Genomic DNA, 25,344 nt, shown 5'->3' on the forward strand with positions numbered 1-25,344 from the left:
AGTTCCAAGTTCTATAACTGGGTTTGTGCTTCTTGATGTATAGGAAAACCCAGGAATTGTCTTTAAACTGTTTTATTCAAGGAGTCAGCATGCTTTGTTTTTTTTTTTTGAGGCAGGACCTCACCATGTAACCCAGGCTGTCCTCAGTTTGAGTGCGGGATTGTAGACTCACACCCACAGTGTTTATTCTTAGACACAGGTGCAGTTGTTGTTACAGTCCTTTTGAGATCAACAGCAAGATTTTTAAAAGCTGTCTTATTCAGAAAGCTTCAAGTGGGTGATGTGTTCAGGGTGAATTCAGGTGGAGTCATGGTTTTGCCTGTCTTTTGAATTCTGATCTTGGTTGAGGCAGGAGTCTGGTAGAACTGAGAGCACTGTAAGGAAAACAGTCTTAATGTCACAACTCTGTGGACAGGACAGAGTTGGGGGAAGCTGGTGACAGTGTAAAGTGCTGTAGGACTGGAAAGGACTGATCCAATTCAGCAGGCATTTTGTCTCAGGCTAGAATGATAGAAAGTAGGGCAGTTAGAAAAGAAACAGTCAACATCACAGCACTAGAGGGGTTGCCCTATGGACTGAGAGAGGAGCAGATAAGACTAGCCACAGGGAAAGCAGCAAGGGGCAAGGCGCTCCCCAAGGCTTACCTGTCTTCATACAGGGATTGCACTGATAGGTCAGGGCGTGGAGGCCCAGGAGCCTTTCTGAAGCCTTCTTGAGTTGTGAGTAGACTGCAATGTTGCCAGAGCTTGATGCTGAGCCACGTTAGGCCCAGGTGCAGTGAGAAACAGTCGGGAGTCAGCTTCACTGGGAGCTGAGGTAATGGCCCATCTGTGCGAGAGTTGTCACCTGTCAAGGTGCCAGGCTTGTAGGTGGGTTATGGTGTAGGAGGAATGGACAGCCATGGGAGCCACTGGTTAGATAGCAGTCTTTACTGCTGCAGCACACATGCACCCCTTCTCCCACTTTGGCAGGTTATACAAACAGCGTTTTCCTGTCACATACAGCTTATGTGTCTACCCTGGTCCTGTTCCAGTATTGAGTGTTCAGTGTACAACGAGTGCCACATTGCTCACATGGCTTTAGTGGGGCAATAGAAACTCATACAGTTCTTTGATCAGGTTCGATACAGGGTTGAAGCCTCTGGGGAACACTGCCATGCTTATCTGTAATTTGAGGGGCAGAATGTTGAAGGTGACTTTCTGGTTCTTCACTCTCACATCTTGTGACTTGAGTGCCATGTTTCTATGCCTATTTGGGTGGGTTTTAGACCCATTTTTTTTCTTTTGTTGTAAATGGTTCAGGCAAGTGGCAAGGGCTCTATCACCCAGCCACAGCCTCAGTCCCAGGTTTCTTGAACTTCTAAATCACACCCATCTGCTCCTGTAAATGGAGTTGCTTCCTGCCTGTTGTGAAGGTCGGACACTTCAGAAATGGCTGTGCTCTTCTTGTCAGTAGCCTCTTCCTACTGTTCTCCTGAGGTAGGTGCTTGTCTTCAAGACACAGATATGGTCTGAACACTTCTGTTGCCATTAGACTTAGCTTCCTGCCAGTTCATGAGTTTTCTTTTTTGTTTGTTTTTCTTTCTTTTTCTTTTCTTTCTTTTTTAAAGGCAGAATCTCATGCAGACCAGATTAGCTTCTAACTCTCTAGTTGAGGGTGACCGTAAATTGGGATTATAGGCATGTGCCACCACATACAGTTTATGTGCTCCTGGGGATGGGACTCAGGGGTTTTGTGCATGTAAATCTACTGAGTAATCCACAGCCCCAACTCCATGTCATGATCTTTCTAAATGTCAGCCCCTCAGATCTCCCTTGTCTTCAAGCTAAATTGAATGTCAGAGCTACATGTCACCTTCCTGGCTCTACCTGACTGGCCACTTGCAGGGACTCCCTACCTCTGCTGACTCCCAGCTGTGGATCATGCCTGTACTGCAGATCTTGTTGTCTGGTAGCTTCTTGGGGGGGGGGGGCTTTCCTGCCCTGGCCTCTGCCTGCTAACTCTGCTTAGAAAATGGGGGACAGTTTTTGCTGCCTCCAGAGATTTTTCCAAAATAGTGATGTTCTGGATAGAACGCAGCTCAGTGATAGAGGGCTTTCCTAGCATGTGTGAGGTCCTAGCTTCCCTCCTCAGCCTACAAAGCAAGCTAGCAACAGAAAATCTCATTCTGGCCTCTGCTAAGTTGACAGCTCCTTTTGGTTGAGACAGGGTCTCATGTAGCGCAGGCTGAGCTCAAACTTGCTCAAATTCTCCAGATTGACTCCCATGTCCGTCTGCCAAGACACCATTAGTTTGGAGTGTTTAATTGCTTTCTGACACAAAACGTGTCCTAGCTTACTTAGTACTTTCCTGCTTGGTAGAAATCTTTATTTTAGAGCCCTGGTTCCTTTTAGTGGGAAATGATGTTTAGAAGTTACTATCTGGGGGCTGTACTCCTTGTAACTGATCAGAATGGTGGGGGGGACGCTGGATATGGTGGCGGATGTCTGTAATCCCAATATTTGGGAGATTGGAAGTGGAAGGATCCAAAGTTCAATCGCCTTGGCTACATAGGGAGTTTGGGTCAGCCCAGGTTATAGATAACCCTGTTTAAAAAGTGAAGCAAAACAAAAACTATATATTCATAAAATAGTTTTATTATTAAAAATAATCTAGTAACCTTTTAAATGAATTGTTTTCTTTGAGATAATTCTCTCCAGCCTGTGAACTCTGTAGGTAGTCTTCCAGCTTCAGCCTCCTGAGTGCTGTGGTTACAGGTGAACACCACCACACCTGGCAGGCTGAGGATCTCTTCTCTTCTCTTCTCTTCTCTTCTCGTCCCTGTCTCCAAAGTGTTGGGATTTCATATGTAGGTCAGACTGCCTTTGGAATTCACAGAGATCTGTGTCTGTCTCCTAAATGTTGTGATTAAAGGCATGTGCCAACTATACTTTTTTTTTTCAGTCATGGGTGTTGGATCCCCTGGAATTGTAGTTAGAGTCAGTTGTGAAATGTCATGTGGGTGCTGCTGAGCCATCTTTCCAGCCCCTTTAACTAATTTTCTTAATTATGCGTATGTGTATCTGTTGTATAGGTATGTGCATGTGTGTGTGGGTGTTTGCAGAAGCCAGAAGAATTGGTGCTCTTGGCGCTAGAGCTACAGGTGTTTGTGAGCCACCTGACGTGGGTGCCAGGAATTGAACTTTGATTCTTTGGTAGAGTGGTGCATGCTCTTAACCACTGAGCCATCTCTGTAGCCATTACTACTACTACTACTACTACTACTACTACTATTATTATTATTGAGACATGGTCTCTTTACATAGCTCTGTCTGTCCTGGGAGTCACTATGTAGAACAGGCTGACCTCAAACATAGAGAGAACTCTCTGCTTCCTGAGTGCTTTAATCCCTGAGTGGGATTAAAGGTGTATACCCAGGCCCTACAATCTTAACTAGTCTCTTCTGAGACACAAGGCAGTTGTTTAACATGAGCCCTTCTAAAATCAAAAGATAAGTGAGGAAATAGATTTCTAGTATGTAGCAGTGAAGGGTAAACATTCCTGTTCTAAAAGGGAGGAGTGAGGATGACAAGGAAGGGCCAGCAGGCAAGCAGCAGGTCTTGCAGGTTCATAACACTTGATGGACTCAGGGCATCAGTAGCCTTGGTGATTGTCCCTGCTTGTGCTGCCTATAGCACTTGTCTTGGTGAGCTGCATGTTTCCTGCTTTCTTAGCAGATGCCTGCAGTCCTACTGTCTCCAGTATCCTGGGATGTCCACTGCAATGCAACCATCACTTTCACAACTCCTCTTTGTGGGGAATCTGACCCTGACACACACTACCTGGCCTTAGAGGTTTCCTGGAATTTGGTGTGATCCTCTGTTTCAGAGTTTTTATTGCTGTGATAAAACACCGTGACCAAAAGCAACTTGGGAAGGAAAGGGTTCATTTCATTTTACACTTTCAGGTACACTGTTTACTGGCTTACTTCCTATGGTCAGCTCAGCATGCTTTCTTATAGCTTCCAGGACCACCAGCGGTGGCTGGGGGTGGTGCAGGGGTTAGGGGGGTGGTACCACTAACAATGGCTTGGGCCCCCCTCCCCCCATATTAATCACTCGTTAAGAAAATACCTTACAGGCTTGCCTGTAGCCTGATTTTATGGAGGCATTTTCTCAATTGAGGCTCCCTCCTCTCAGATTATGCTAGCTTGTGTCAAATTGACAAAAACTAGCCAACACAGCCTCCATGACCCTCTTAGTCATGCATTTTACGTGCTTACAAAATCATAGGATGATGTTGCCAAGTTGTATGGCCAGATCTAGACGTGATCTGGCCCCTGCCATCACAGCTGTAGTTACAGCTGTAGTGTCTGTGCACCTTGGTAGCTGAACCTGCCAAAACACTTCTTTGGACTTGCCTTTGAGCAAGGAATGCCTTCATTTGCTTTCTCAGCACAAGTTTTGTCCTTTCGTCTGAATCTTTTCACAAGCTGGAGCCTTTGATAGGTGAGGTCTTGTTCTCAGGACACATTTGCTGCTGTCCCAGTGTAGAGCCTGAGTTCCTCTTCAGTGGTGTTAATCTCTAAAGATGACAGTGCTTTCTCTGCACCTGTGTTTCTTAAGCTCAGTGCTGCCTTTCTGCCAATCTTGTTCTGTGGTCTCACTGCAGAGCTGAGTAAGTGCAGTGAGCAGCAGTCATTGCACAGTGTAAGTCACGCTGTCTTGGAATTTCCTTATTCTTCTCTGAAACCTCAGGAGCCAGGCCTCCTCTGCGTGTTTCTTTTAGCATTCTGGTCTTTCAAGCTCCTGTCAAAGTTGTCCACTAGACTCTGCTTACTGCATTCCTGGGCTTGCATAAACCAGGTTCAAAGGCCTAAGAAGCACATGGTCAGGTTTAGCAGCACCAGTCCCCCTTACTGGAACCAGTTTTCTGTATTTCCTTGTTCTCTGAGCAGGTATCTGACCAGAAGCAACTGAAGGGAAGGATTGTTTACTTTTACTCAGAGTTTAAGAAGCTCCAGTCCTTAAAGACAGGAAAGGTCATGATGAAGCCTGAGATTGCTGGACACATTATACCTGTAAGCAGGAAACAGAAGATGAATTTAGCTGGCTTCCTGCTTTTTCCATTTTTATTCAGTATAGGACCATAGTCCACCTCATGGAGCATCTTACATTCAGGACAGGTCTTTCTCCATAATTAAACCTCTCAGAGATGTGTCTGTCAGCTGACCAAATCCATAGAGTTGACAAGTCACACCCATCAGAAAGGCAAAAGATGACACATGTCTAGCAAGGTAGAACTGTAAGGAATGCCCACTAAGTACCGTGTCTCACTGTCTGGACAGGTGGCTTTGGGTGCAGGTGGTCCTGGGTTCTGAGCAGATAGTGTTAATGGGCCCTGTTGATGATCCAGCTTCAGAGATGTGGGCAAAATGTTTCCACTTTGTGTTTTTTTTTTTTTCCTTCTCTATGGCTAAAAGCAGGGGTTTGGCTAGAGCTGGCAGGCTGCTGGGCTGAGGCCCTCTTGGCAGGGGTGGTCCCTGTGGAGTTCATCCTTTTGCTTTTTACTGAGTCTCATTCTTATTCCAAGGAGGAAATTTCATTTTGCTCCAAAAATAAATTTGAGAGCTTGAAGTGTATCCTGCATTCCCATATTTTTCTGCTTTGCAGATGGGCTAATCACCCACCAGCCTGTGCAGCTTAAACCAGTGCCAGGACTATGTAGACATTGTTTTCAGGTCCACCACAGTGGTGTGCTGCAGTCCAGTCACGCATAGGAAAACTGAAAATGCTGCTTGCCAGGAGTCGGTACTCCTGAGCAGTCAGTCTCAGGAACTCCCAAGCTTTCCTTTCCCTCTGCTTCAGACTCAGTGGGTTAAATGGTGACAGAGGAAGTCTTGCTGCAGTGCTGAATGGGTTGAGTGTCATTTTGAGGAGTCTGGTGCAACATTTCTTTTATGCATATTAAAATGCTAAGCTTGGTGGTGATGGAACTGGACATCCAGTTGCTGGAGGTGCTTAAAGGCATTCTGTGTGGAATTTTACTTTGCTGTTATATGACTCTGCTCCTATGCCTCTACCACAGTACTAAGCTCATGTCCAGAGAGACTAGGCAAGCTGGTTTTCTGTTCCTTATGTTATTTAAAGCCGTTTTATATAAATACTAAAGTGTACTTTCCTTTTGATGATGGAGAGTAATTGGCATGCATAGTTTAAAAGTATACCTTGCCATGTCTGTCACCATTTCTGATCATCTCTTAAGATACATCCCACCCTTCTCCTTTCCTTTGTTATACTCAGGTCAGGGAAGGTAGGTGGGGACTACAAGTGTGTCCTCAGGCAGGATGTCTGCCTCCTTGTCTCCTGTTAGGTCACTCATTTCTGAGCTTTGGGTTCTCTTATCAGTATATCATGGATAGTGGTGTCTGGTTTCTACCTAGCAAGCACTTGTTGCTTGTCTGCTGTGAGTTCAGCATACCTTGTACTGGGTATGTGGGTACTGGGAAGATGGGGGCGTACTGGTTGACAGCCATTGCCTCTAAGCCCACTTAGCCTCTGATGCTTATAATGGGGCTCTAACAGGCCGATGGCACCACATCACAGATGAGGACATTGCCTGGTGAGGCCTGATCATCAGCTTAGGGTTCTGCAGGCACTGAGTGGTGGCATGCATCTGAACCCAACAGGCAGTCTGACTCTAAAGTTCTCTGACTAGGACAAGATTGGGTACACAGAAGTACCTCTCAGGTGTCCCCAGCCTACAGTATTGGACTGCAGTGCTGCTTCTGTGGCAGAGGATCTTTAGCTGTCCTTCTGTCCTTTCCATACAGCTGGGTCAGACCCTGAGGTGGAGCCATGCACTGAGTAGTCTAGTGCCTCGTGCTGAGCATGGTGCAGGACACATGGCGGGCACACAGTGCATAGTGGGCACACAGCACACAGGTGTCATGAACTGATGTGCTGATTTCCTGATGTCTGAAGTTGATTTCTTTTATGCTCCAAATCTTAAAAATCCTGTTTTTAGATGTCTCCTCTTGTCTGCAGCTCCTGTACTCAGTTTACCTGAGGCATTTGATTTCCTGTCGTTTCTCTTCATGTTTTTTCCAACTCAGGACAAAGTGTGTCATGTGTAAAGTGTGTGCCACTAATTTAAAAAATGTATTTATTCTTTTATTTTATGTGTGTTAGAGTTTTTCCTTCATGCATGAATGTATACCATGTATACATTACCTATGGAGGCCCCAAGACTGGATTTACAGACAGTATATGAGTTTTAAATTTGAAGAGACAGAGAGTGCGTGTATATGTACATGGCATAAGTGTGGAGGTCAGAGGACAACTTGCAGGAGTCAATTCTTTCCTTCTACCATGTGGGTTCTGGGTTTGCTGGCTAATGTCTTCCTATGGCTTCTGAATCTCCCTGCCTGCCCATGACCAATTTTAAAATTAGTCTATATTATGTATATGCTATATACATATAGTACAATGTACTGCTATTTATATAATACTAGGTTGGTAATCTGTTCGTGGATGATTATAGTGCATTTTGATCATACTTACCCCATCACCACCCCTCACTCTTCTTCTCTTCCCACGGATACCCTTTTTTCAGCCAGTGCCTCTGTTTTCTAACTGCCATCTCGTCAGCTTTTTATTTCTGGTGATTGAATTCATTGACTGCAGCTGTGACACACTTGGAGCTAACTGAAGTTGCTGCAGCAACAGAGAAAGTAGAAGTGATGTTTGAGAATGTCATGTCAGCCAGCCCCGGTTTGTGTGTCTTGGGGGGCATATTCCTCCCTCATCTCTCCCTTCACTGATCATTTGATGTGCCGCAGCCTGGCTGAGGGGAAGTGCATGGCCCCTCAGCAGAAAGAGGTGGCTTTGACTCTGCTGTGTCCTGTAACCTTTTGGGGCCTAGGATTCTTTCTCTGCAGCATAGGAGGTTATGATCCTGCAGATCAGTGTAAGAGGCGCATCTTTCTGGGGTCTTTGCAGCGAAGGCTGACACCCAGACTCAGGTGAGGTGCGTTGTGAAGGTGGTCCTGGAAGCGCCTGTGGAAGCATGAAAGCTAGATGGGCCTAAGCACTCTCTTTTCCGTCTTCTGTCCTTCTCTGAATTAGAGGGGAGATTGTGTTCCGGACTCCACTGCAGAAGGCAAGTGATTGACATTGAGGTGAAGGTTGGTCAGGCCAGGCGGGAGGGACACCTGCAGACACTCTCCTACAGTGTCGAGACCTTTCCTCCTGCATGTACAACAGGATTGCATCCCTGTCTCGAGTGTGGGAAAGGGGCTTTGAGACACAGAAAGTTGGTAAGTCTTCATGATTGTGTTGGTTCTTCTGGAGGACTGCATGTTAGGACTGTGTTCTTCAAGGCTTTGCAAGTGTGTGAGCCTGGAATGGTGCTCTGTTTCTGCTTTTTGCTGTGATCTTTAGCTTAGATTGTGCGGACAGCTGTGTGACATGTTCAGTACAGAGCCTGGTATAATCAGTCCATAGATAGTGGCAATTAACAGCTCCGTTCTTAGTATTACCAAGGTGGGCCATGGTGAAGAAGATCTTTAAGATTCCAGAAGTTCACATGACCAGTGAGGGAAGTGGGGAGATGAGGGAAAACAGTTGAATACCATGGATTGTTGAGCACCTGTAGCTCTAGCCCCTCATCTAGTATGCCAATCAGTGGGGGTGCTGCCAGAGGCAGTCTAGAGAGGCTTAAGTTCTCAGGTATAGTGTTTAAAATCTGGAGTCAGCTTGTGGAGAATGCTCAAAAAGCAGTTACCTGAAGACCCTTGAGAAGGACCAGTGTCTGTGAAGACTATGAGCCATATGAACCTGTTGCTGTGTGAAGGAATTGGAGAAGGTGCTGGTTTAACCTGAACTCTGTGTTGCCAGGGACACTGCTAGGTGCCTGGGTCCAGTAACCACCCCTGTAGGAACCTTCCTTCTCTTCAGCAGTGAGGATGACCAACCTGTGCTGCAGTTGGGACAGCACATGGTTGGAGTAGTAGCTGTTCCTCAGGGCCACATGCTGCTCCTTGGGGGTGGACCACATATAGAAAGTGGGTTCACATGTCACCAACCAAAACACTGCATGTAGCAACAGCCTGGCTGAACTGTGACAGACCTTCAAATCTATGGCGAGTGGACCGGCATACCTTACACAGCAGTGAACCCCACCTACTAACTGGGATTGTCAGGAAACTTGCCAAAGGATGCTGTCCCCAGTGTACTGCCATCTTTCCCAGAGTTCTGTCGTGTCACTGCCCCTGTTACTTTTATTCCTGTCTGTCAGGGTCATTTCTCACAGACAGCTTGGGCTTCTGTGTGGTCACTCTGGTGGTGACTAGAATACTAGACTGGCGAGAATGTGCACTCCATTTTTCTTCTTGTGCAAATCATAGAAATACTTGTTCCAGAAAAGCTGAGCAGTGAATGAAGAGCCTGCTGGGAAGCACATTCCTGTGGGCAGCCCTGTGTGCTTCCTTTCATGGAGCTGTGGTTTCTTCGTGCAAGGCCATCTGGGAAGAGCTAGGTGCTGATAGAAGATGGTTAGCCTAACATGTACTTGCTCTGCGTGGGCAGGAGGCATCAGAATGGGTAATGACCCTGATCTGGATTCTGTTGGTACAGGGCAGAGCTTCTGGGGTATGGGCAGATAACCTACTTTCTTCATGTGGAAACCATACTTTTCTGTATTTTGAGATACTAGCATAGTCCTTAGTTGTAACTCAACCCAGAGACTGGTTGTAAATGTTTCAGGCTACTTCATAAAGAAGTGATAACATAGAACGTTGAGGTAAAGACTGCCAGCTTTTTGAGGACAAGTGTCTAGAATTGTTCTTTCTTGTCACAGCCATCTGTTACCACTGCTGTTCATTTAAAGATAAGGCTGGGCAGTGGTGGTGGGCTCTTAATCCCAGCACTTGGGAGGCAGAGGCAGATGGATCTCTAGAGTTAAAGGCCAGCCTGGTCTACAGAGTTCCAGGACTGCCAGGGCTACACAGAAACCCTCTCTCAAAAAAGCAAAACAAAATCCAAAACCCATGTGGACTCGAAATAGGCCTCAAGTCAGTGACAGCCCTCCTGTAAGATAGACTGGTGTCTTCATCCTTGGCTTTGCTGTATTCTGTGGTATAGCAGGCTCTGGAGTTTTCTCCACTTAAAGAAAACCTCTGTTGGACTGGAGAGATGGCTCAGTGGTTAAGAGCACTGCCTGCTCTGCCAAAGGTCCTGAGTTCAATTCCCAGCAACTACATGTTGGCTCACAACCATCTGTAATGAGATTTGGTGCCCTCTTCTGGCCTGCAGGCATACATGCAGACAGAATACTGAGTATACTGTATACATAATAAAAATAAATAAATCTTTTTTTTTAAATAAAAGAAAACCTCTGTTGAAAGTATTGAGGGTTGTGTTGGGGAAATAACTCGGTAAAATGTTTGCCTTGAGCATATGAGGGCCCAAGTTTAGTTCCCAGAACCCATATAAAAAAATCTGGGTGTTGAACTAGAGAGATGACTCTTCTAGAGGATCTAGGTCCAATTTCCAGCACCCACTTGGCAGCTCACAAGAATCTGTAACTCCAGTCCCAGGGCTCCACATAGACATACATGCAGACAAAAAACCCATACATAAATAATGATAATAAAAGCAAAAGCTGGGTGTGGTTATAATCCCATCTCCAAGGAAGTGGAGATAGGCGAAACTCTGGGCCTTGCTAGCCAACCAGCCTAACTTAGAGCCAGGCCAGGGAGAGATACTGTCTCAAAAAAACCAAGATGGACAGCTCCTGAGGAATGACACAAAGGTTGATTCCTGCCCTCCACATTGTACACACACATATGTGCACACCTCCCTGTATGCACACATGCATCCATACATGGGAACATCCATACACATTACAAAATTGAATTGAAGGAAGCAGCAGCTGCCCTTGGGAAGTGCTTGATCCTGACATAAGGTGTGTTCAGAGGCAGAGCTTGCCCAGCACGCATGAGCTCCACCCAGTACTGCAGAAGCAAGAACTGAAAGGCTGAGCTATTTGGCCTCCCAACCTCCTCCAGAATCTCCTCATCATTGTGTTCTCTGCTCGTCCTTCATAAGGTGGTAGGAAGAGGCAGCAGCAGCAGCAGGGGTGGAATGAGAGCTGTGGTTCTCTGGAAGTGAGTATAGGAAAGCTATTGGGAGGGCAGGAGGACTGAGAGAGAAACAGCAGAGACCTGAAGGGTTGGAAGCTCTCAAGAGGCTGGTAACTTCCAGGGCTTTAGTGGGCCTTCTGAGAACTTGTGTGGGAGGGTTGTGATGGGCAGTTTGTACAGCAAAGCCATGTCTGTGTGGGGCTGGGAGACGGGGCGTGTCCAGACTCTTCCTGGCTTGACAATAGCTCTTTCTTCTTATCTTTCCCACCGATCACTTACAGCTTTTTATGCCTTTTCCTGTAGGCAGTCATTCTTACTAGGAGAAATTCATGAACGAGCACCCAGGACCTTTCAAGTTCAGTTACACTATTTTGTGTAGCCTGAGCTGTGTGACCGTGAACACTGGAACATTTGTGTTTCCTGGGCCATCAATAAATGGCCAGGAAATGCTGTAATACAGCTGACCATACTGGGGTACACGTATTCCTCAGTGCCAGGAGAACTCTTTAGCAAAAATACCTTTCAGTTCTTGTTTCCCACCTAGACCTTCCTTTCATTCTGGAACACCTTTTCTGACCTAGTGCATCCAATGGCATGCCTGATATGAGCAGAAAGGATGACCTGAAGCTCTTGCCTGTCAACAACTGAGGCTGAGACGTGTCACTGGTGTCTTTTACCTATGTTACAGTGTTGATCATCATGTCCTGTATCCTCTTGAGGCTTCATAGCAGCTTTAGATTCCCCCTACCCCAGATGCAATGTCTACAGATTAATGTCTCCAGGGTGCAACTCTTAAGTGAGCCTGGCAGGAAGACGTCCAAAGTGACTCCTGTAGCAGTGCAATTGCTCAGTGAATGCCAGGTTTGTCTTCAGAGCCATTTATGTGTACCTGCCTCTGATGCGCACAGCCTTGGGGAATGGTGTCACAGTGTTCAGTATCTGGATGTTTTCCAAGATCAGCTGATCTGTAAATATGAACTGGTGCTCAGTTGGTGACAGATGTGAGACTGACAAGAATTGTGTGTTAGGTCTTTGCCTTGGCCATTGCCTTTTCATCCCTCAGATTTTCTAGAGTGGCAGGAATGTCCTTTGTGGGTCACAGCGATTCTGGGTGCTCATGTTGTCTCACGTTGGGACTGGGCACTAGAAAGTTCAAGATACTCCCAAGGGTTTGGGATCTCAATCCCGCCCCTTCCCTAGCCTCTAGGAACGGGGGAGTGACTAGAGGCTGTGATGGAATTAGCCTACTTGGCCCTTAAAGCCTCAATAAAAAGTAAAAGACAGAAGCTTGTGCGGCACACACCTTTAGTCCCAGCACTCAGGAGGCAAAGGCAAACAGATCTCTAAATTCAAGGCCAGTCTGGTCTACAAATGGAATCCCAGAACAGCCAGAGCTACACAGAGAAACTCTATAAAAACAACAAAACAAAACTAACAAAAAAGTTAAAGATGGTGCAAATATCCAGATAGCTGACCATGGGATGTGCCATAGGGCAGTGAGCCTGAATGTGACATGGAGGCATCCCCTTCCAGTTGCCTCACCTTGAGGCACTCTGGTCTGGTGACTGTGGTTGTTCTTCATTGTGGCCTTTATAATAAAGTAGTGGGCAGGTGTAAGGCAGCGCTCCCCTGAGTTCTATGGGCTACTCCAGCAAGTGACCCAGAACCAAGGAGGGGCCTGCAGGAGCTTTCGACTTACAGGCCACAGCCTGGAGTGTGATACCACCTTTAGGGGGTTAGGATGTGCAGTCTTGTAGGCTGGAGCCCACCTGTGGGATCTGATGCTGTCTCTGGGTAGGCCATGCGGAGTCAGATGGTATTGGGAACCCAGCCAGTGTGTGTTGGAGAAGTGCTCTGTGTGCGAATACTCCCCTGCCTGGTGTGGGAAGTATTGAGTAGTGTATGTATATGTGTGTGCAAAGAGGAAGAATTCCTTGAGTTTTCCTGTCTTCACTGGCCAGTGAGGCCAGTATTATGTCATTTTTCCAGAGGAATAACAAGTTACTCAGGGCCCTGCCCTCAGGTTGGCATCAGCCTGTCAGACCCACAGAGCTGCAGACACTGGCGGTTCCCACACCCACATGCTGTTTCGTGTTTAGTGTACCATTGCTGCCAGCATCACAAGGCATAACCACTGCATTTGGACATGGCAGCAGTTTGGGAGGCACATGCCCAGGGACTGACTTGGTGTCCCACAGGCACAGCAGACAGTTCCTTTGCAAGATAGAATCTCAAGGGTGCCCGTATGGCTCACCGAAAGATTGGGTTGTAAAGCAAAGAGAAAACAATGTGAGTTTTCTGTGGAGGATTTAAATGGATATGGTAGACAGGAGACAAATGTGTCCTACATGGAAACTTAGCTTGCAGTCAGAGTGCATTGTCTTACCTCTGACTCTTGCAGGCCTGTGTACCTCAATCAGCCTGAAAGACTTAGGTGCAAGCCAGTGCTCGCCGTTCAGCCTGAGGTGAGATGACCAGAGGAGGAGCTTCTTCTCAGAGTCCTGCGATGGGCACCAGCTGTGCTGTGTATGATGGCTAAGAGGATTCAGCTTTTGATACCAAGCATAGCTCACTTCAGGCTTATGGCTGTTTTCTGTTTTATACTAGAGAGTAATTCATTCTGTCTATAGTATTAGTCTTAAAAAGACAGGTATTGTAACAGAGAAATGATGCTGACATTCAAACGAATTAAGCGCATTGTGTGTGTGTGCACACATGTTTAGAAGTAGAAGTAATTCACATTCAGGCATGATGATTCCAGCACTTGTGATTCCAGCACTCAGGTGACATAGGAAGGTCAGGAGTTCAAAGTCATCCTCTACTACAAAGTGAATTTGAGACCAGCCTGGACTATGTGAGTCATTTCACCTCAGAAACCAAAACTCACCCAAAGGGAAAGGAAAGAGGAAAAAGAGGGTAAGATAGTTGCTTAGTTGCTGGGTTGTGGGACTAGACCATCAGCTTTGATGCTGAACCAGTGCGGGATGCCCTTGCTTACTCATTTGTGAGCACTTATGACTCTATGTAACTTTTTAGTCAAAACATAATATGCCTTTTGCTGTGAGTTTTAACAACATTGGAGACTTGGCAGACAGTAAAGCTGATCTGATGTGTGTTCAGTGCCCTGTGGTTGATGGCAGTGGCATTGACAGAGCACATGCCCTCTGGCTGACCCATTCTAGTTGTGTGGCACAGCAGGGTGAGTACTGCTTCAGTAATGTGTACAGTGTGATTTCTTTTGTCACGGAGTAGCATCGTCAGAGAAGCTGAACTACAGGCATGGCCTTTAAAAACCAGTGTAGTCCCTAGCTCTTCTGTAAGATGCATGGGAAGTACCTGAGCCTGACTGCACTATGAGACATCCCACATTCTGGTACACAGCAGCTACACCAGCTCCTCATTAACTACAGTGCCCCCAGGAACAACAGAGAAAGATGTTGGCTTCTCAGGAATGACACTTATCAGGAGTGAGGCAGTGTCCCAGCTGAGCTCAGACCGTTGGTTAGCCATAGTTGGGCCAGGGCCACACTAGGACTTTCAGGGCTCCCCTCATACAGAGCTGTTTCAGGTTAGGAGTCTAGAGCACGATCTCCATAGGTGCTGATCCAGAAGCTGAGAAAGGGTGTGTTCAGTCTCCTGAGCCCTGTGTTTGAAACTGCCTCCCGGCCCTTCTGTTCCTCCAGACCTGCCTGGCTGTTTTGTTTCTTATCTTTTGTGTGTGCTGTGCTGAACTTGAGTCCACATTCATGGTTTTGTTGTTGTTTTTTTTTAAAATATTTATTTATTTATTACGTATACAACATTGTTTCTGTGTGTATGCCTGCAGGCCAGAAGAGGGCACCAGACCCTATTACAGATGGTTGTGAGCCACCATGTGGTTGCTGGGAATTGAACTCAGGACCTTTGGAAGAGCAGGCAATGCTCTTAACCTCTGAGCCATCTCTCCAGCCCCCAGGGTTTTTTGTTTTAATATTTGTTTATTTTTATTGTATGTGTATGAATGTCTGCTTGTATGTATGTAAGCACATTGTGCACATACCTGGTGCTGACATAGGCCAGGAGAGGGGGCCAGATCCTTTGGAACTGAGAGTTTCTAAAGGATAGCTGTAAGTCACTGTGTGAGTGGGTGCTGAGAACTGACCCTAGGGCCTCTATAAGAGCAACCAGTGCTCTTAATTGTTGAGCCATCTCTCTAGCTCTCCATGTTCAAGTTTTGATGGGTCTGTTTAGGTTCTGGCAACTCCTCAGAATGCAGAGCCAGCTCCAGAAGGCAACCCAGGCCTGTGGCTAATGATGAGCCAGCATCTAGTACAAAGTTGAGAGGAGAAATTAAGATCCTTCGGTTCTGAGGGTGCCAAACCTTGAGGATATTTTTTGAGCTGTGACACCCTAAATTCAGGCCATTCTTGAAGACTTTCTTAGCACAGATCAATCATGGCAAATGTAGTCTGGAGATTTGTTGTGGTCCCCAGAGTGATGACACCTCGTGCCACATGTGTAAGGAGACTCTTGTTTGGAGAAAATGTTGCTACTGCCGCCGCAAAGAAGGATGACCTGAAGAAACTTCACTGGCCTCATCTTCATGAATGACAAAGTCAGCTAGTGTATCTCTAGCAGTTACCTGGGTCCCCTCAGGAGTCACAGTGCCACACAAAGGGTTGATGGACCTCTGTAGCAGTCTTCTTTGGTTGCCAGCCCTCAAATCATGACACAGAGACTTATTAGTTTTGAATGTTTGGCCTTATCTTATGCTTGTCCCAAGAGCTCTTTTTCTGTGGTGGGGGTTGAAACAGGGATTCCTTGTGTAGCCCTAGCTGTCCTGGAGTTTTAGACCAGGCTGGCCTTGAACTAACAGAGATCCACTTGCCTCTGCCTCCTGAGTGCTGGGATTAAAGGCATGTGCCACCACTGCCCAGCAGCTCTTATAACTTAAATTAACCTGTTTCTCTTCATCTATGTTTTGTCTCAGGACTTTTTGCCTTACTTTCATAATAAACATCTTACACCGATCTGTCTGTCTGGCAAATGCCTGGCTGACTGGCCCTGGGTGTCTCCCTCTTTTTCTTCCTTGTCATCGTGTGTCCCCCCCACCCCAAACCTAGATTCCTTTCCCTGCTTACTCTCTCCATCTGCCAGCCCCACCTATCCCTCTACTGCCTAGCATTGGCCGTTCAGCTTTTTATTAGACCAATCAGGTACCTTAAGCAGGCAAGGTGAAACAGCAACACATTTTTACATAGTTAAACACAGCATAAACAGATGTGTAACATACTAGGCAGTGGTAGTGCACGCCTTTAATCCCAGCACTTGGGAGGCAGAGGCAGGTAGATCTCTGTGAGTTTGAGGCCAGCCTGCTCTACAGAGCTAGTGAGACAGGACAGGCTCCAAAGCTACACAGAGAAACCCTGTCTCAAAAAACCAAAGGAAAACAACAACAACAAAACCCAGAAAACCCCCCAAAACAAAAAAACCAAATTTGTAACACACCTTTACATAGTAAATCTATGTAGCATATCTTTACATAGTTAAGGTAATTTCCCACAACAGCCCTTCTGTTAAGCTAATGGACTAGCAGTGCCACTGCCTGGCAGTCAGGTGTCTCACGTGGCAGTCTTGGACCCTGGGTAGAATGAGGAATCTTTACATGCATTCTGTAGGTAAATGAGCCTGAAGGAGGAACTTGTGTGACATACCCGAAATCAAAAAGGCCTGTTTCCATAATGGAAGGGTAGTGAACTACCCAGGGAAGCTGTCAGAACAAACCAGGTGCAGCCATCAGAAGTGTTGACTCAGGAGGGTGAGGCCTAGGAGTTTGTGGGTATAGCTTTTCTGTATAGGACATCTCTACTGAGTAGGCCATGATGTCTTGTCACCTGAAAACCTGGGATTGGTGTGGTCTGCTGAAACCAGAGCCCAGCCAGATGGTGTCATATTTCTACCAGGCAAGATCTCCTTTGAGGGTAGTATCTTTTGTGCCATTGCCATCACTTGGGTATCGTGGACTGGTTAGGAAGACTTGGCTGGTGGACGTTGTGCTATGGACCTGGGCTTCTGCCTGCTGGAACACTTAAGGTAGCAGTAAGGTGCATGGACTAGGGACTGAGAAGCTGGTTTGCTAGTGCTCAAAAGGGGAAGTTGAGGAAGGCCTCTCTACTAAGTGCCCAAACTCTGAACTGCAGGGTGGCAGCAGCTGCTCTGAGAGTGGGTAGATTCATGGATTGAGGCAGAGGACCAATGTGAAGTGATGTTCATAAGAGGGACAGAGACAGTGTGGAGGAATGTGGGCTTCCCTGTGCCAGCATGCTGACTGTGAGGCAGTGATCACTACTGGAGCCACTGCTGTTTTGTACTTGGAAGGCTCGTGCTACCTGGCTGTGAGGGTTAGTGAGAGACCCGTGCAAATGCTTGGGTTACATGTCTGGTGACTTGATGTGTCACTGCTTTTCACTCGTACCAGAAGATCTTTGGCGTTGATCCTATGCTGTAGGACTTTCTTGAAGGAATCTAAGCAAAGGAGTCTCAGGTTTTTGTTTGTTTCAGAAAAACAAAATAGATTTGAAAGAAGGAAGAAGGGAGACCCAGGGAACTAGGCAGGTTCGTAGCAGTCTAAGCACACATGGTGGCCTGATAGAGGAGCTAGGCTCTGGGAAGTAGATGAATCCAGAAGATATATGTCCGAGGTGCAGTCAGCCATAAGAGCCCTCAGTGGCAGGTGATGGAGGGAGTGGAAAGAGGTGCCATGCTGTGTAAGCATCTGACCTGTATGACTGGGTGCTGATGTCTACTGGGCTTAGGAGGAGCTGGAGGCGGGGCAGGAAGAATTGATGAACCCAGTGTGAGAGGATATGGAGCCTTGTGAAATACCCAAATAGAAAGGAGTAGCAAAGAGCTGGAGGTGGGACAGGCAGGTGACTCCAGAGTGGCAAAGCAGGAAATGGGGTGCCTGGCAGCCCTTGCAATCTATCAGGCTGGGTCAGGTGGGGATGGAAGCCAGCTTGTACCCTCAGTGGAGGCTGTATTGGCCAGAACTCTACTGGGGAGGAAGTGGGGGCTGAAGCCAGGCTGCACAGATGGTGAGGATAAAAGTAGGACTTGCACGCCAGAGAGGGAGTGTGGGCCATCCCTGAGCAAGTCCTTCCTCCAAGTGATTGGTCCCTACTGCCATGCCGTTGAGCTTCCACCTTGTTCACAAAAGGGACAACCTTTTTTTTTTCTTTCTCTTTTTAAGACCAAAGATTTTACTCTATATTTTACTTGTGTATGTTTATATATGCAAGTGTTTGTGCATGTGTGTGCATGTATATCCTATAGCACATGTGTGGAAGTCAGAGGACAACTTTCAGAAATTAGTGTTATCCTTCCACAGTGTGTTGGGCTTGTGCAGCAAGTACTTTTTCCCATGAGCCATCATGTTGGCCCTTTTTCTAGTTTTAGTGATCAACCATCCATTCCACTTGGAGATATAAATGGTCACTTTTTCACCACCCTCACTGGTTGTAGGATGTCACAGCACTAGCAGTTCAAGTGCATCTTTCTGCAGTTGATTTGAATGCAGAAGGAGAATAGTGTGCATTTGCTTTCACCAAAACAGGCCTTTCTAGTGAGATGTTAAGGTTAGGTGTGGATTTTGCATGATTTTTCAAAAAGAGAAATGGGAAAAGAACTAGACATACTAGAACTTGTGACAGAATTGTTTGTCTTTTGAGACAGCTTCTCTCCAAAGCCCAAGCTGTTTTCAAACTGCCTCTGCCTCCCAAGGGCTGGGACTACAGCAGTGCACCACTATACCCATTTTTAGCCTGCTACTGATGCTCGGTGATTGACAAGCTGTTGCTTCTGTGACCGTGTGGCTCTGGGCAGGTCCCAAGAGACTGTGAATCATGGGCCAGATTGTCCCCCCAGCCCATTTCTCCCATGGGTTGCTTCAATGTGGACAGCAATGTCCACTTCAGTGTGTCAGTTGTGAGGGTTGGCTTTTGTGTTGAGGCACATTTTACTGTTTTATGTTGTCTTTTGACTATGTCCTAAAATGACAAGATACAGACTTTTTTGCCTTTAGTGAACTTTTCCACCCAGTTTGGGTTCTTTTGTTTTTTAATTGCACAGTGCAGATGAGAACACTCACATTTGCTACAATATTTGTACTTCTGTGTCTGACTTATTTTTCAGCAGCACAGTGTCCTCAGACTGACTCTGACGTGGTGTGTGGTAGAGATGCCTTTTTAAAAATGCTGGAATAATCATGGAAGTTTTTAGTACAGTAACAAAATATAATTTAAACTTTGAAAGGTGCCATTGATGGTGCTGGCAGAGTATGGAGTATGGAATGTATCACAGGTGTGGAAGGGACTGAGCTAGGTAGTGTGGATGGGGGTAGGGAGTGGTGCCACCTCCCGGAGAGTAGGAAGGTAGGAAGTGGAGGCCTGTAGAGAGAAATGCCTCTGATCCAGAGGGTCTGAGGACATTGGCCAGATTGTGGGTTTAGAACCATAGTATTTGGTTTCTGTATTCTGACAGAGCAGATTTTTTTTTATCCAGAAATGATAAAGTTTTAGGCATTGTGAGAAACCAAGTTCTTGAACTAGTTATTATTAATTAGTTAATATTATTTTAGTTAATTTTATTAACTAATAATACTATTATTAGTTAATATTATTTTCTCAATGACTCTCCTCTGATAATGTCAAATAGAAATACAGATTTGTTTTACACAGACTTAGTTTTTTGTGGGGGATTAATTTTTATGTATATGAATGTTTGCCAACATGTATGTATGTGTACAATGTGTATGCCTGGTGCCCATGAAGGTCAGAAAAGGGTGTCAGACTTTGAATGTTTGTTTGCTGTAAAGTAAGTGCTTTTAATTGCTGAGCTTTCTCTCCTGTTCCCAGACTTAGATTTTAAATGAATGACCCAAACCCTCAGTGGTTATGATGTCTGTTAAATACTGCAACATCAAAAAATAAATAAATTTTAAAAAAGAAAAGAGTTATGGCATTATCAGTAAATAGCCTGGGTTTGTAGAACCACTGTGCATGGCACCTTGAATGGTGAAGAACACACAGTCCCCACCTTCACATGGCCGTGGTGCCTGCCGTTCTCTTTCATTGACCATAAAGTGGGGCTGGAGAGGTTGCTGCTCTTACAGAGGCCTCAGGTTCAGTTCCCTTACCCACATGGTAGCTGACAACTGTCTGTGACTCTAGTTCCAGGAGATCTGATGCCCTCTACTGGCCTCCACAGGCATTGGGCACATTAGTGGTGTACACACAGAGACAGACTTATACAGAAATTAACCAATCTTTAAAAAAATATAAGTAGCATACTTGGGTTACACTATTTTTAAAACAATATTACTTATTTTTGTGAGCTGCCATATAGATACTGGGAAGTGAACGTACGTCTTCTGCAAGCACAGTAAGTGCTCTTAACAACCAGGCCAGACCTTCAGCACCAGGTTATGATCATTTTCTGTTTGCTTGTATGTATGTGTGGGCAAGTTTGTGTAAAGGTCATGTACACCCTCAGATTATCTTGTCATTCTTGCTTAGGGTTGGCCAGTGATGCTGGGCTGGCCAGGCAAGTGAGCCCCAGGGATTCTCTTGCCTCTGCTTTCCTATCTCTGGGTTTAGAAACACAGGCCCTGCACTCAGCCTTTTCTTTCTAACATGGGTTCTAAGGATCAAGCTCAGGTTCTTGTGCTTGTGCAGCAAATGCTCTATAAATTAAGCCATCACATTGCCCTAGTCTGACAATACTGTTTTTAATTCCTCTTTCTTTCTTTCTTTCTTTCTTTCTTTCTTTCTTTCTTTCTTTCTCTCTCTCTCTCTCTCTCTCTCTCTCTCTCTCTCTCTCTCTCTGTCCCTCCCTCCCTCCTTTCCTCCCTCCCTCCCTCCCTCCCTTCCTTAAGACAAGATCTCATGTAGCCCATGTTGGCCTCAAATTCACTATATTGCTGAGGATAGTCTTGAACTCCTGATCCTTCTGCTTCCATCTCCTGAGTGCTGGGTTGACTGGAGTATCTGAAAGTGCCTGGTTGAAATTAATTTTGTTTTAAGAGAAAAAGGGTATGTGAAGAATTGGGCCCTATGTGGTGATGTGTAGATCCCTACTGCACATGGCTGAGGGTCTTGTAGATATTTTTGTGCAACAGTGATACAAGCAGGAATGTGGTTTTGGAGTCTGCTACTTTGGAATTTCCTGCCTGTTGTTTATCTAAACTTTAAATTAAATTTGCTTTGATAACATTTTCAGTTGTTGGATCCTTTGAGCCAAGAGAAAGTTTTTTCTTTGAATAAAATGATGCCAAGTGTTGTGAGTTTGTTTTCTGTAGCTGGAGCAGTGTGCCACCATAGGTCTGGACTGTTGAGTTTATGGTAAATACGCATATGTAATGAAGTAACAGAATAAATATAGTCCTTCTGTGGTAAGAGGAGGACACATGGAGTCGGGTATGGTGGCACATACCTTTAATCCAGCACTCAGGAAGCAGAAGCAGGTAGATCTCTGTGAGTTGGAGTTCAGCCAGATTTACAGAATAAGTTTCACGACAGCCAAGGCAGTTACACAGAGAGAGGAATTGGGGGGTCAGGGGAGGATGGGGGTGGGGAGAATTCCAGCACATCAAAACAGCTTAGGAATCTTAAAGCAAGTCTGTAACAAACATTTGAAAAAGATGAAGGCCAAAGCTAGACACTTGGGAGGCTATAGCAGATGGGTCATAAGTTCAAGGTTAGACTGGGCTACCTAGTGAGACCCTGCCTTTAAAAAGAATGAAAAGCTTACAAGCTGTTTGCTTTTGCTGCTGAGAGGTGGAGCGACGCCAGGTGATGACGTAGGATGTAGGCTTGTATGGGAATGGGGGCGTCTGCAGGTCATCCTCCCTCATCCCAGGAAGTAACAGGTCTGTAGCTTGTTCAGTCTGCCTGTATGTCTTTTTGCTTCTCCTTGATGAAATGTGGTGTTTGTTGAATGTGAACCTCAGATCATAAGATGCTGACAGTTTTCCATCCCTATCCAGTCTTGAGCCTTTCCCTCTTTCTTGCCACTCTGAAATCCCGTGAGTCCCTCCTGCTGTCATTGCAGCGGTGTGCTCATTCTCCTCTTACCCTCTTGGCCACTGTATGCTGGAAGTATTGTCCATCCTGGGGGCCATCCTGTACCATCCCCAAACTCAAGCTATCTCTGTTCCCAAAGGAGCTCCAGCAGCCTGCCTCCCCAATCTGGATTTTCTCTTTTTACTTCCTCTGGTTTTACTTTGTGCCCAAGAAATTCTGCCTCTCCTCTCAGCATCTTATCTGCATGATGCCCATGATTCTTGCCATCTGTAAACAAGAGTCCTATCTTTTGGAAGGTTGATCTTCTCTCTGTGTGTAGTCTCTGCACTATTTGTTCTTGATTTGCTTCTGACGTCACTGTTGTACTGTTTCCTTTAATCCAGTTACCATGACACAGAACTACTACATTGACCTCTGTCTCACCACTCATTGCCATAATGGGCCAGCCTACTTCATCTGCCAGTACCAGTGTCTTAGTGATTTTGCTTCTGCCTCATTGACATCTGGGTCTTTTGTTGGTGCTCCTGCATTTCAGGCTGTCCAGGGCTTGGCTTCTGTCCTTCTACTGGTATCCACTCCTGAACATACCAGGAGCCCTGACTGGGAGTTGTAGCCCCCTCTGACATTGCTGTCTACTTATCTTAAATATGGCATGTCCATTGCTCTCCCTTCAGAGCATGCTCTGCCCAGTCATTCCACTTTGTAGAGTCTTGAGCCATCCTTGTGCTAGAATCCCTGCCTCTTAACCTATACAGCACCAGGGTCCACTGAGTCTCCCCCTCCCCAACCTTCTTTGTGCTCTTTAGAACAGTTTCAGGGCTTCCTTAAAAGTCCTTGAGGGCTGCAACATGTGGCGTTGCCATCTGAGCCTGTGTTTAGTCTCAGTGTTCTTGGTCTCCCTGACCAAACTCCTGCTGCCAGACCAAGAATGGATTACCACAGCTACTATTCCTGCAGGAGAATTGCTAATTTCTTCTGAGAGACAATAATAAGTTAAAATGATACTTGCTTCCCACAGCCATGGTGGGGGGGATATAAATGCTATGCGGCTCCCCACTGACCATTGCACTTTCAACCATCTCCTCTGTCTCCCTCTAACTGTTCCCCTTGAGATAACTCCACTGTTGACTGTCTTTCTTCATCCACAGACTGTGCTTGCCTTGTGGCATAGCACAAGGCAACAGAAAACAAGGCCTCCCCTGGGGAGGCAATGGGGATGACAACTTGGGAGCTCTCTCCACTTCTCTGCAAAAGGTTTGGTCTTGTGAAAAATCAGTTTTTAAGGTTTAACTTTAGCTCACTTTCTGCCTAAAAAGACTGGCCATGAAATACCCACAGAGAGGTCAAGCCAGACAGTAAGTAGTCTTGTAGGCTTTTTCTTTTCTGTTTCTGGGCCAGTCTGATGAATCAAGAGCAGGCGACTGGTGGTCAGTTGGTTCTGAGGGGCAAAGGTCTGATGTAGATGTGATTTGAACATGACCCCCCCACCCTCCTACCCCCACCCCGCCCAGGGTTTCTGTGTGTGGCACTGGCTGTTCTAGAACTCATGTAGACCAGGCTGCCTGCCTGCCTCTGCCTGAGTGCTGGGATTAAAGGCATATGCCACCACTGCCCAGTTCACATGATTGCTTTTTAAAAGTACAATTGCTCAACAACCACTCTTTGAACTTTGAATGTCTGTTTGTTCTGTATCAGGCAGGCCATTATGCCTCCCATTTCCTTTAAAAAGCTCAGAGAAACAGCAGGTGCATTACTTCAGATAATTATTTTGAAGGGCTTGGCTCCACTGAAAAACTGACAGGAGCATGTGAACTCATGGCTTATACTCAACTTGTCCCTGATGTCCTGAACACACAGTAGACAGTGCGAGGAGTGCCCTGGGGAGGCAATGGGGATGACAACTTGGGAGCTCTCTCCACTTCTCTGCAAAAGGTTTGGTCTTGTGAAAAATCAGTTTTTAAGGTTTAACTTTAGCTCACTTTCTGCCTAAAAAGACTGGCCATGAAATACCCACAGAGAGGTCAAACCAGACAGTAAGTAGTCTTGTAGGCTTTTTCTTTTCTGTTTCCAATAATCCTAAGTCACATGTCTTCAGTCACTAAAAGTGTCTTTACTTGCTTCATTCCTGATCTCCTGAGGCTGCTGAGGAAGTGGCTTGGATTTAGCGTGCCCAGTGGTCGTGACTGGGAAACAGGAAGAGGGAAAGCTGGAGAACTTAGTGGGGGTCTGAGTTATTAGGGAAGCCTGCAGATAGGCCAGTCAGTCCCCATTCCCTGAAAGATCTTCTTTGTGCATTCTAGTGAGTGGGGGCAGTGGAGGCTCTTGGAGTCTTTTCTCTGAGGTTTCTGTTTGCTCATAAGTTCATTCAGTCCTTCTGTGCTTGTTACCCTCTAGGAGTTTGCTGCGCTCACGAAGGAACTCAACGTGTGTAGGGAGCAGCTTCTGGAGAGGGAGGAGGAAATCGCTGAGCTGAAGGCAGAGAGGAACAACACCAGGGTGAGTCGCTTATGCCTTTCCCACTCTGCAGAGTGGGCCATCAGCCCAATAAGCACCATGGGACTTTAGGGGGCTGCTCTGCTTGTGTTGAGTTGAATCCATCTTCCTTTGCTGTGGGGTGGAGTGCTTACCTGTGAGGCAAGCACTTTATTGCCTGCTGGGCTCTGTTGCAGCTGTTGCTGGAGCACTTAGAGTGCCTTGTGTCCAGGCACGAGCGCTCTCTGCGGATGACAGTGGTGAAGAGGCAGGCACAGTCGCCTGCAGGCGTGTCCAGCGAGGTGGAGGTGCTGAAAGCACTGAAGTCACTGTTTGAGCATCACAAAGCCTTGGATGAGAAGGTACCATCACCACACTGATAGCTGTATGCCCTGTCAGGGGGCCTTATGGATGCTGTGGTTACTGTTTTATAACTTCTGGAGCTCCTGTGAAAGACTTCTCTGTTAGAAGGCATTGGCTTCTGTGGCTGATGAGCATCCTTGCCTCGAATGTCTTAAAAGATGTAAATTTTTCTATCAATGTGCTAATAAGAATTTGGATCTAGTATGATTCCTAAAGCCTGTGATCCTAGTACTTGAGAGACAAGGAGGATTGCTGAGAGTTCAAAGACAGCCTTAGCTACATAGATAGTACTAGACCCTATGGCAGTGTAGCAAGATTCTATCTCAACTT

The 25,344-nt window shown here is 46.2% G+C and overlaps 1 protein-coding gene across 12 annotated transcripts in view; it reads left to right on the forward strand.

Moving 5' to 3' along the window:
• Window positions 1-25,344, forward strand: part of Ppfia1 (PPFI scaffold protein A1) — an 83,244-nt gene that overhangs the window by 9,458 nt on the left and 48,442 nt on the right. For all 12 annotated transcript variants that reach the window (XM_085693419.2, XM_085693415.2, XM_085693416.2 and 9 more), the window contains exons 3-4: window positions 24,574-24,675; window positions 24,849-25,013. In XM_085693419.2, coding sequence (XP_085549545.2) covers window positions 24,574-24,675; window positions 24,849-25,013 — 267 coding nt within the window. The remainder of the gene's footprint in view (window positions 1-24,573; window positions 24,676-24,848; window positions 25,014-25,344) is intronic.

This window comes from Myodes glareolus, chromosome 7, assembly GCF_982192425.1.
Source record: "Myodes glareolus chromosome 7, mMyoGla1.1, whole genome shotgun sequence".
Lineage (NCBI taxonomy): Eukaryota > Metazoa > Chordata > Mammalia > Rodentia > Cricetidae > Myodes > Myodes glareolus.